Source organism: Scatophagus argus, chromosome 1 (genome assembly GCF_020382885.2).
Source record: "Scatophagus argus isolate fScaArg1 chromosome 1, fScaArg1.pri, whole genome shotgun sequence".
In the NCBI taxonomy this organism is placed as follows: Eukaryota; Metazoa; Chordata; class Actinopteri; family Scatophagidae; genus Scatophagus; species Scatophagus argus.
This window is the reverse complement of record NC_058493.1, coordinates 1,925,731-1,938,156: the sequence shown is the minus strand read 5'-3', so window position 1 is coordinate 1,938,156 and position 12,426 is coordinate 1,925,731. Positions and strand designations below refer to the sequence as shown.

The window sequence follows — 12,426 nt, the reverse complement described above, 5'->3', positions numbered from 1 at the left end:
GCAACGTGCACTGTTGCAACCCGGCAACACAGCAGTATGTGAAGTAGTGATGAAACTTAATCAATATTGTGTACATGTGTACAAGTAAAATTTTCTCAGAACATATTTTTTGTTAAAATATAACTGAAATCACAATCTTTGCCTACTCAAGTAAATCTTACAGATTACATTTTACATTTATATTTCATTTCACAAACTGAAATGATCTATATCTATATTTTCGGTTTGTACAAGAATTTGTGTCTATGAACACAAATGCTATAGATTATATTTCCTCACTATTGGATGAACTGCTGTAATACCATGATGTGTGTTAATGTACCAATAAGTGCTGAATTTTATGCAGTTTCTTTAAGAATATCTTGAAATTTGCAAACATTTGCACATATTTAGCGATTTACAAAAAAAATATTTTTTTCAGATGATATTGATTTTATCTACAGTTTAAATGCTACAAAGATCTATGTCAAAATGTCCATTTGACAGACGCTGTGACCTTTCTTAGTAATAACATGACTAACTAACTAACTTGATGGATTAAAATTTAGTTTTTGATATATTCAAGTTGTACCAAAAGTTTGTATTGCACCCATAAAGTTGGGTTTGCTCTCGTTTTCTGCTGCTTATCGAGGCCCTTGTCTCTCCTCATATTTCAAAATGTTTTTTACTTTAAAGCCTGTTCCCTCCATTACATCTCTAAACCTAATCCTCCAATACATCAGGATCAGTGAGTTTTTAAGTGATTATAAAGTCATTGTTATTACCTTTAGTTTATTATAATTTTATTATATTCTTAGAAAAAAATGCTCTTTTTTTCCGTCCCAGGCCTGCGTAGACTTGAGTCTTGCTCTCACAGTCGGCACAGGTGTGATAACTGCCTGGAGAGGAGTTTCAGTCAGCTGACAGTTCGACGAGCACAGAAGACCATGACTCGCTCCTGCAGCGACAACACCAACAGCCACCACCACAACCGCTGCCTCGCCATCCATAACCTCCACAACGCACGCCATAACCCGTCAGCCCGTGTCCACAGCCTGGACACACCCAAGGTAACCAGACATACCTCTGGTTATGTGATGAGGTGGATGAACCTTCACGCAGGGTTCACAATAAAGTTTCTAGGATTCTACTTCTAGGATTCTACTACATGAGTGCATCATATTGTTTGTAATTTCCTATGTCTTGACTTATTTTAGTAACTATGTGAATATATGATTTTCTTAACTGAAAATCAATCAGTGTGTCCAATTAAATCCAGTCTTCTAATGTGTAGTCGTGTGGCTCATCTTATCTTGTCTCATTCTCATTGTGTAGTCTATGACGGAGACATGGTCTGACAACAGACTGTCAGTGCCAGTGTATCCTGATGAAGACTATAACATTCCGTACAATTCCAGTCTGTCCAGTCACCAGGCCCTGGATCTGGCCTCAAGGGGTAGCAAGGTAATATATCCACACTCTTTGCATCCCCCCTTTGTTTCTCTCCTCTGTAGCTTCTAAGGTTAAGCCAGGAAACTAAAATATCTTACCACAGGTTATCTCGGAATGGTTTAATATTAAACATGTTTAATAAGACTAAGGTTAGTGATGAAGAGTTACTAAAATGTTCTCATAGAAGAAACTCATTTTGAGAGTTTCATCAGTTATTTGGTCCTCCACCTGGTCCTGTCTCTGTCTGCAACTTCAGTGAAAAGTGCATTTTGAGGAAGGGTTTAGAGACAGAGGAGCATTTCATGTATGGATGTCCTCTTATTTTAGTGATAACTGATTCATTGCTCAAACCACTATATTCAGTTGACACATTTCACATGGTTAAGCTAATTCATGTCAGATTTAATGCGTATTAACAATAATCCTTCACTCTTAATCATAACCATAAAGGCTTCATCGGCCCCATGTCCCATGTGACACTAAATGATTGCATTGTCGGCAAACTGCTGTGATAAAATCTCTGAGGGAGATTGTTGACAGGATAGTGGAGTCAGTGCAGCTGGCAGCAAACAATCACACCATGTCACTTCAAGCAGCGTTTTATCTCATATCACACAGTTTTACACACTGTCTTCTTGCTTCACACTGTGTGTGTGTGTGTGTGTGTGTTTGTACAGTCCAGCTGCAGGGTGAGAGGTGCTCCACGTCGGTACTGCTGGCCTCAGGATGTGACCAGTGAGGAGGGTTATAATGGAGACTCTAGTGGCTCCAGTAGAGGCTCCCCAGTCAGAGAAGACGGAATAGAGCCATCATCACACACCAGCTGCCAGGTACACTGCTCCACCTGAGCTGCTGACCACCTGAGCTGTAAAAATGACTCACTGCTGTCGAGTAAACACATCTTTAAAAGTTTTTGTTCTCTTCTCTTAAACACATATCTACAATTTCTCACAGAAACGTTGACTTGTCTTCAAAGTCTTCATCTGCATTGTTCTCATCCATATTTGCAAACTAGAAACTAACCACGTTTGTTCATGCATTGCTGTGTCTCTCAGTTGCTGCTGCTGCAGCTGCTTTTCTGCCATAGGCTGTTCAGTGAAATAATGTGCAGCCCTTATCAAACAATAATTTTTCGCACAGCCCTTGTGCTTGTGCTTGCCAGTACACAACAAAACACAAGAGAGAGCCCTGCTAATAAAACATTGCTCCAGAGGTATTTACTTTACTTTTTCTTTGGTCCTAATGCTCTTTCTTTCTACAAATATATAGTATGAAAGGTCTTTATAAATTCAATGGGTCCAAAGTATCAAAAACATAGTAGTTAGCTTACTGGTTCCATCATTACAGCACAAAGACAATCACAGTAGCTAATATAGTGTGACTTTCCAAGGCATGAATACTCAACAGTCACTGCTCAATAGCTGACGTACGAGGCAGCTATGAAAGTATATAGTTGCACTAATGATAAAATACTGGCTGCAAAAATATTTGTTTCCTTTATTTGGTTTGACTAAAAAGTTTTGACCACTGCCTTATAGACAGGTCTGAAACTGAGATGGAAATCTAGTTGAAAATCCAACCTGGTACTGTCACTGTGTAGGCTAAACTCTTTTTCCCCTTTCCCATTGAGCACACACAGCTAGAAACAAAAAGAGGGAAATTGCTTAAGATATTACATTTCAAAATAACCAAAACCGTGTTCAAAGATTTGCACAGCAATATGGTCAGCCAGGTTTGTGTTCTACCCTGCTGCTGTTGCTGTAGCAAAAAAAAAAAAAAAAAGTCACACAAAAGCACAATAAACATCACAATTATCCATCCATCACTTCATTTTAAACTCAAAAACTCAATTGTCTAATTCATATAGGATTTTCTTGTTCATTTTATTGACCTTCCACTGCCTGAAATACTCATAACTCAGTTAGCTGCTTAGTTTAGTTCTAGAAGGTCTAAGTTCAGTTTCCATATAAGGATGGTGAAAGTATGTCTGAGACTACAGAAGCTGTCATCTCCCTCAGCGTATTTCTCACTTCCACTCTCAGTTCTCTGAAATGCAGCAAACACACCCGAATGACTTCTACATGCTCGCTGCTCTGTTTCTCAGTGGGCTGCTCCAATCGTGTTTTCCTCAGTGTACTAATCATGCTTCTTCTGAAAAGAGTAATATGTAACATGCTTCTCTCTTTCCACCACCTGCAGTTCTTCAGCACTGTATACAAGGCCTTGCGATACATCCTCAGGTTACTCTTAAGGAATGTATGTGAAGTGATGTGGAATGAGGAATGCATGCTATGGCTTTTCAAGACTCAAACAGAATGCTGTGACCATAGACATTCCGTTACATACAGTACACTGTTTAATTGTTGTATTTTTTGTATTTTGGTGCTACTTTTAGGGGTTTCTAAGTTTTAACTAAAGGCTCTGTTACTTGTAGACCCACAGGGTTAATGTAAGGGTGCAACCCAGAAGTATTCATATGTATGGCCTATTACTGATCTATAAACCATTAGAAAATTAAATATTAACAGTAATGAAGCCATTCGTTCTGCTTTACACGCTCTGATAAAATTGATGAAATGTCCGGTCCAATCAAAATTAGAGCAGCAGAATAATTGCCCATGCTTTTGGAATAAAATGTTCAACAGGTGTATATTGTTGTATTACCTTATCACCGGACAATTCAATTGCGATCGGACAATTCTACAGCACATGCTTATTTTAACATTCGGTACACGTGTTTTTCCAAATCTTTTTTTTTTTTTTGTTGCACAAGTCTGCTCATGACAACTATGAATACGGTTATAGAAAGATTTAAGTTTTTGATTTTTTTAAGGTGAAAACATTAATAGCAGATGACAGAACTGGTCTCCTTATTTTCCTCCTTACTACATAACAGACACACTGCTTTCTGTAGCGGTAGTGAACTTTGGCATGGATGCATATTTTGTGCTGCAGATTTGTCCGAAATGAATACATGTCATAGGGATCATTCTCAACCCTGATGGATAAGCGCTATAGAAAATGGATGGATGGAAGGTATTAGAATCAGTAAGGATGGCAAATGCATATTATGGTGCTTTCAATGCCTGTCTTATGTTCCAGTCATGCTCATTATGCATGCTTTTTACATGTATCAGTGTTTGTGCATGTGTTTGTGTACATGTCAGCAAGCAAGTAGTGCATGTTGTGTTACCATATGCAGGAATTATGCTGGTCCTGAGCTGAGCGCTGAAATCAGCGAATGTCACAATAGTAACTCTAGTGCCAACTTCTGGACTGAAACATCCGCTTACAGACACTGTCTGACACTGACAATTATAGAATGTGGGCTCCCTTTTTTCATAGTTGGCCTAACAATGAAAACACTGAACTAAGCATTCACAGTACATTGTTGTATTTGCTGTATTTGCTTCAGTGTAAAGATATTAAGATATTTATAAGATATAAAGATATTTAGGGGCAGCCGTGGATCAGCGGTTAGGGTGTCGGACCCGTAACCGTGGATCGTGGTGGATCGCTGGTTCGATTCCCCGTCCCGGTGTCCATGGCTGAGGTACCCTTGAGCAAGGTACCTAACCCCCACTGCTCCCCGGGCGCTGCACGCGGTCGCCCACTGCCCCGGGTTTGTTGTGTGTGTGTGCACATCACTTGGGTGGGTTAAATGCAGAGCACAAATTTCATTGGAGTGAGTTCCCTCCAATGACAAAATATGTCACTTTAACTTTAAATATGTCCATATGGATAGGAAGTTCAGTGTTTCTGAAAAATAAGTTAAAACGGCCTCTCACTATTGCTCTCCTGCATGAATGGGCAAAGATCCCCACAGAAATACTCAAAAATCTTGTGGAAAGCCTTCCCAGAAGAGTGGAAGCTGTTTTGGCTGCACAGCTGCCTATGCATTTAGAATGCAATATCACTGAAGTCCCTGTTTGTGTAATTGTCAGGTGCCCCAATACTTTTGTCTATATAGTGTGTCTGTGTTCTAGGGAGGTGAATTCAGTTTGTGTGACGTCTAGAAAGTTAGACAGCAACTTCTCTTTCCAGAAACAGTGCCATCATTGCTTTAGACAATCCAGAGAACACAGTGTCTACAATTTTCATTGCAGCTGCTTTCAACTGAAGAAGTGAAAACTGTCGACAATGTGGTTGTGGACAAGAGATCCTCGCAAATCCCTGTTTAAGCCCTGCCAGGATATATTATTGTGGTTATGTTATGGGTCTGTTACTGACTGAATGAAACATTGTGAGAGAAGTAGCAGTGATGTGGAGGAATGTCTGAGCGGAAGCAAAGGACGTTATTGCACTTCTGTGTGGTTGCTGCTAGAAAAGCTGTGACACAGTACTTCCTGTTTGTGTAGCAGGGAGGAGAACGATTAAGAGAACAGTCAAAAGGAAGCAAAGAAGATTTCACTCATCCAAACAGCTCAACCTGCACCAACGACAGACCACACACAGGTAGGAGACAAGTCAACTTTACATTTAAGCACCCGAATGCAGCTTCAGAACAGTTCATTAATCGTGCAGTTAATTCAACAATGTGAACTTGGTGCTGCGGTTATGAGTATTTCAATAGAAAGGAACTGAGGTTCCGTTTCCTGTTTAAAGCAGTGTCATTCAGGTTCAGCTGGAGCTGCAACAATGTTGATGATCAGCTGCTTTAGTTACACCAAAGTTGTCAGGAATTTTTGAGTAAAAGTGTAAATATTCAAGTTCAAATTTAGTATAAAACATGTATGATGCTGACCAATGAAGGCATCACATGCTTAAAGGTAGTTTTGTCAAGTTTAGACACCACACCCAACAGTGTGGTACACATACAGGAGTGGAGGTGAATAAAATCCTCAGTCATTGTTTAACTTATTTTATAATGCATTATCAGTAAGTGTATGCATTTATTGTAGCAGAGTGTTGTTATGTTAGCACAATAGAATCTCAATTTAAAAAATGAAAAGTTCTAATTTTGCAAAAGAAAAAGTGATCAGTTATGATAGTCTGTCATCAGAGTTTGTCCAGTATTCTGCAGGATGAATTGGAATAACTTTGGTCATCCCTTAATCTGTCATGTGGCACCATCAAGTCAAAATGTTATTTTTCTACTGCAGTCGTTTATGACCCAATAAGTACCTTAAACGAAAATGAAGTTCCCATCAGCCTCAGCTCTGCTTTGTATTTACAGCCTATTAATAATAGTTAGCATGCCAACACGCTAAACTCCGTTGGTGAACATGGTTAGGGTTAGGTTTGTAAGAGTAGGGTTAGGGCTAGGGTTAGACATGTTACAGTTGTACTTCCATGATAACCCATGCTATTACAACTTGTTTTTTTAAGTTTGATATAAATGTATTTAAATTCATGAAAAGACATGAACTTTTGACTTCATAGAGCTTTCGTGATAATAATATTAAAGCTGGCAGGCTCCTGCATGATGACTATTCCGACCATCGTGTGGTAATCAGTTTGAATACACAGTAATATCTGTTTATGTTTTTGTTACTTTTGAATTAATATGAACATCTGACCTCACCTCTCATTACTCTACTCTTCTTTCTGTTGTGTGGACAGGTGATCCATCAGCTGCGCTCTGCTCTCAGCCAAAAAGAGGAGCTCTGAGGAGACAGGCCTGTATTGACCAACATACTCAAAGCCAGCTTCAGGATCCCTGGGTTCGTCTTTCACACAGCTCCCCAGAAGAGCTGCTTGAGATCCACCACCACCATCACCACAGCCACCTTGTGGACAGAGCAGAGCCTTTGAACAACCACAGCAAGCCTGCTAAGATGAGTGACGAAGACAACACCCCTGAGCTTAATGGCACAGCCACAGATTCCAATGATCCTCCATCTGATGTGACTTCCGAAAACACGTCTGAAACTCCTTCAGGAGCAAAGAAGGGACCCCCAGTAGCACCCAAGCCTACCTGGTTTCGCCAGAGTCTGAGGAAAATTCGGGATGAGCAGGACCAGAAGAAACAAGATAAACCAGCTGAGCAGAAGCCTACTGTGGGCTTCAGCAGAAACTTCGGAGTCAGGTCTGCCTCATCCGCAGCCAACCTGTCAATCAAACAAAAGATCCACTCATTTGAGACTTTTTCCAGTTCAGAGAGTCCAGAGAAAGGGGGCAACAGGAGGCCTGTGGCCCCTACCACCTCCCTTCCTTTGATGGAACAGAAATCCAGGAGTCCTGCCTCACACGGAGATTATGAGAAGGGAAAATATGAAATCCCCAACGAGATCCCGCCAAATCAGCCAGCACCTGCTAGGGAGAAAGACAGCACAACTGTCACTGCTGCAACCTCTGCTATCACTTCTGAAGCATGTAGTCAATCAACAGACAAGTCCTCTGAAGATGAACCTCCTCCCATCCAGGACTCCACAGATCTCCCACTTTCTGACCCCATCAGCACTGATCTGAACTCAGGGTTACTTGATTCTCATTCATCTCCAGTCCATGATGACAGCAATGCCTTATCCAAACAACAGCCCAAGCTAGAAAGAGAGGATTTTAGCAGGTCCACAGAGTCCGAGGTTCTGCCTCCTGTGACATCTATGAAATCCAGTCAAGCTGAGGGGAAAAGTCATCCAGGGGAAGGGGATGAAGGCCGCAGTCAAGAGAGGCTGGTGAACACAACTCTGAGTGCAGGTGCTCCGACAGACGGTCCCCCCCAAGGAGGTCTGGAGAAAGAGGGCTTAGGGAAAATCATCGCCTTCAGTAACCAGGTAATCTATCATGTGAGGAGTTTTGACTGCCACTTCTATCAGTTTTAAACATTGTACTGATTAAAGTAAAAACTGAGATCTGGGGACATGGCAGCACTAACATGAGCAGTCAATCACACACTTATAAACAAGCTACAAACAGCAATTTATCCACTTTATTTGGAGGTAAGCACACCTAAATAATTAATAAATGTTTCAATAACCATTAATTGCACAGGGAAACCACACCACTACAGTCTCTTTACAGTGTGTGAGCTTTGGTAAAGTACTGAATGCACAATTTGACTGTCCTCAAGCTAAATATTATATGGTCTGATATATGTTTCACCTAAAAATCTCACACAGTATAAGATGCAGTGAACCTGCAAGATCACTGTTATGGCACAAGGTGTGGGAGTTCTAAGCGCAGCAAATCAGAGTGGAGGCAGGAAGTGGGACTGTAACTGTCAGTCGTCTTTTTAGATATTCATGTGACTCTTCTTTTCCTTTCGCAAATTATTTGCAATTCACTTACATTGACACTTACATGACAAAAAAACATTCTGGAATGCTTTAAGCAATGAGACAGTTCCATGGAACAACAACGCTCCCACCCACAGAACCCAGAACAGCTAGAAGATTAAAACCCCTGACACAAATCGTCGTGGCTGACTGTCTATCAGTCAGTCAGTGTATATCAGCCTGAGACCGTCAAAAGATTGAAATTAGATTGACATTGTCATATTGTTACAAGAATAACCAGAATAATGTGGTTTTTGTTCCAGGTTTCACAAGCATTGATGCGTTCTCTGCCCACTTACCCCTCCCATTGTAGCCCTCGCTCCCCAAACCTGCAGGACCCCACTGCGGTGGATTTCACGAATGCACACGAGTCTGATTCGGCTCAGATCGAGGGATTCTCTGTCAGGTAAGACTTCTGCAAAGAGGTACAGCTGAACATGACTTGTGATGTGTTCATCATTTACACAGGGACTCCTGCTGAAGGTATACTGGGCCTATTTTATACTGATGAGGAAGTGGGTTCGGGTTTAGAAAAAAGACTTCCTGTTTTATCAGAGAAGAAGTGGAAAGTTATTACTGTCAAACGAATGTTAAATAGAGCACATTATGCATTGCTGGCATAAGGTGCCTAACTAACCATCACATATTTGTCTCTTTTCATCTTTTAAAACACAGCTTGGCCACACTGAGAGAGTGTACGATTGAGCGAGGGGAGGGGGGATCTCACAATGAGGCAGCAGTCACCTCTGCTTCTGTTCACTCTGTCATCTCAGCCATCCCTTCACAGGACATACAGAGGATGATAGGGGAAGTGAAAGCGCTGGACGAAGAGATGCTGAAGGTAAAAAAAACAATTCCACACTTTCATTTGGTATAAGGTTTAATGTTAGGGTTTGTTTAAAGTAAAAAGTAAAATCTTTAAAGAAAAAGTTGAAGTCTTGAATATTTAATAATTATAATAATCATAATTATCAGAGACACAACAAATAGATGTAATTCAGGGTTGCAGTCAGGATTTTAGAAATAACTCCTATCACCCCCAGCTAACTGTCCATACAATTTTGACCAACCACAAAAAGCACTATGCAAAATGTTTTAGTTATGCTTATTTTTTCGTGTTAAGGTTTAGATTTTGTTTTCTTCACTATGTCAAATGTTATTGGGGAGAATACTACAAGCAATCTTATTAACACATGTTGAGACTAAAACATAAATGCAAAACATCCACCAAGTGTTAGTTGTAACCCCCCCTTGTTCAGCACTGACTCTGTCCAAAAGTCTTGATGAGCAACAGCTGGTTGCAGTGAAGCAGCTTACCAGAGTCTTGCAGACACAGTGTGGTTCACTAAGGCTAATCACGTCCTGACTCTGACTCTGTATTTGAGATTGATGTCAGTCTGAATATCTCTGTCTAGAAAAAAGAAGCCAAGGAAGCAATTTGTTTTTTTTTTTAAATACTGAACTGTTTCTTTAAAAGTCTTTTATTTTAGAGTTTCTAAGTGAACCTAAGAGAAAATAATTTGCATTAATATGTTTTCATGAATCCATAGCCAGATGATGGTCACCACATTGATTTTGTTGTAGAGTCAGACGTGTTATGAACCTGTGGAGGATTTGTTGATGTAAATGCTACTGTATTTACTGACAATTTATTTACTGAGGTACACTTTTATATGTGGGTGGCACAGTCATGCAGTGGTTAGCAAAGTTGCCTCACAACAAGAGGGTTCCGGGTTCAAGTCCAGGTCTGGCCCCTTTAGTGCAGAAGAAGCCCCCATTAAATAATAAACAAGACCTAAAATGTCACTTTTTAAAATCCCCTCTTGGTGATTTCATTTATGTTTTATGAGACTGTAGTTTGTTTCACTCTCTTTGTGCTTCTACTGGGATGAAGCGCTTGGGCACTGAGAGAGAAATTGCTTAGTCGTCTTAGGACTTGTCTCCTAAGACTGTTTCAAAATCAAAGAATAGATTTCTTATTCAGAGCAGTTCTTCAGAGCAGAATTCATTCCTTCCTTTCATTCATTCCTTCATTCCAAAGATAATGTGAACAAGATTGTTCAAATATTGGCAGGCACAATTATGTCTTCACAGAATATGTGCAGTAGTTTTTCTTATTGCCCCTGCCCACGAGTTCCCACTCGGTCCACAGACTTTACTTTGTGATGATGTCTGGATGTCAGAGGTTTTTAAATATTTTTTATCTGTTGGAAGAAGTTTTACAAATATAAAACCATCACGGATCGAACTCGTTATAGAAAGAGTTCTAATTGACCTTGTTTGCAGTTTGAGGTGTCCTCTCAGCAGTTTTACATCTATTTTAGAATGGCAGTCTATGGGGAAAATCCTTTATGAGTTGCATGGCAGTACCACAAGTGATCTCGTCTCGTCTAGTTTTCTACCTCTTATCCAGGTCCTGGTTGCAGTGGTAACAGTCTCAGCAGGGACTCTCCCTGCTGCTTTCCAACAGCTTGTCTCAGGGGACACCAAGGTGTTCCCGGGCCAGGCGACACCATTGTGTCCTGGGGTCTAATCCCAGATGGACATGCCCAAAACAACTGAACAGGGAGGTCTGTGAGGCCCAAAATACCTCAACTGGCTCCTCTTGGGGAGCTCCTCCCAGATGTCCGAGCACCTCACCCTCTCTCTAAAGCTAAGCCCAGCCACCATGTGGAGGAAACTCATTTCGGCTGCTTGTATTTGTGATCCTGATCTTTTGGTCACTACCCACAGGTCATGACCAAAGGTGAAGGTTGAAATGTAGACTGACTGGTAAACCGAACGCTTTGGTTGTTGGCTCAGCTCTATCTTCACCACAACAGACCGTTACAGACACAGACACTGCCCCACTCCGCCACCATCAGGACAGATCTCATCCATCCCCAGAGCTGCTGTGGAGCTGTTCAACTGCCTCTGTGACTCATGTATACTCCCAGTGATGGAAAAGCCCATCCCCGAGTCCTCCAGCTCTGCTTCCTCCACGGAGTATGTGTTGGTGGGATTAAGTGGATCCTTGATGTGTTCCTTCCACCGTCTGACTGAATCCTCAGTCGAGGTCAGCGGCTCCCCAGTCCCAATGTAAACAGTGTGAACTAAGTGCCTCTTTCCCTTCTTGAGTCGGTAGATGGTTTGCCAGCCTTTCTCTAAGATCTCACCAAGCTCCTCCCACATCCGGGTTTTTTCCCCTGTGACTTATGTTCACCCCTGTGTTCTAACATGGTGTTTGTTATGGACAAACTGTGACTATCACAGAAGTCCATTAACTGAACATGACTTGGGTTCAGATCAAACAGGCCATTCCTTATAATTACACCCCAAGATGCGCCAAGGTAGGGACCCTGGAAGTCCAATCCCCAGTTGTTGAAACTAGCTTTTGGGACCACAGGTGGTCACTGGGCAAAATTGGAAACAAGGCTGAGTGACACTGTCATATCCAGGTCTAAATAATACATTCATGGTAATAACAGCTGGACAGAGAGGACTGGAAAATGTAGACGTTTTAAGACAACAGTGATTACGACTAGAAAGTTGTGGGGAAAGTGTTTCACTCTCTGTTACATTTAGGAACATGAATAAAGTTGTGTGCTCCCCCTTTTCCACAGCAACTAGATGACATCCATGTTGTAATTCTGCATAAAGAGGAAGGAGCCGGGCTCGGCTTCAGCATCGCTGGAGGGTCTGACCTGGAGAGCAAAGCTGTTACAGTAAGCAGCACTTCAGACGTGTAACCGACTGAATAGTGTTGAGACAGTATGTTAAAAATAACATGTCAATATAG

At 41.2% G+C, this 12,426-nt stretch overlaps 1 protein-coding gene across 1 annotated transcript in view; it reads left to right on the top strand.

The window, feature by feature from the left end:
- il16 (interleukin 16) overlaps window positions 1–12,426 on the top strand; it is a gene marked incomplete at its 5' end in the record, with an annotated part of 40,030 nt that overhangs the window by 24,407 nt on the left and 3,197 nt on the right. Inside the window, 8 exons of the mRNA XM_046398844.1 lie at window positions 826–1,049; window positions 1,315–1,443; window positions 2,109–2,261; window positions 5,790–5,886; window positions 6,994–8,147; window positions 8,912–9,054; window positions 9,324–9,489; window positions 12,251–12,352. Of these exons, the coding sequence (XP_046254800.1) occupies window positions 826–1,049; window positions 1,315–1,443; window positions 2,109–2,261; window positions 5,790–5,886; window positions 6,994–8,147; window positions 8,912–9,054; window positions 9,324–9,489; window positions 12,251–12,352 (2,168 nt within the window). The remainder of the gene's footprint in view (window positions 1–825; window positions 1,050–1,314; window positions 1,444–2,108; window positions 2,262–5,789; window positions 5,887–6,993; window positions 8,148–8,911; window positions 9,055–9,323; window positions 9,490–12,250; window positions 12,353–12,426) is intronic.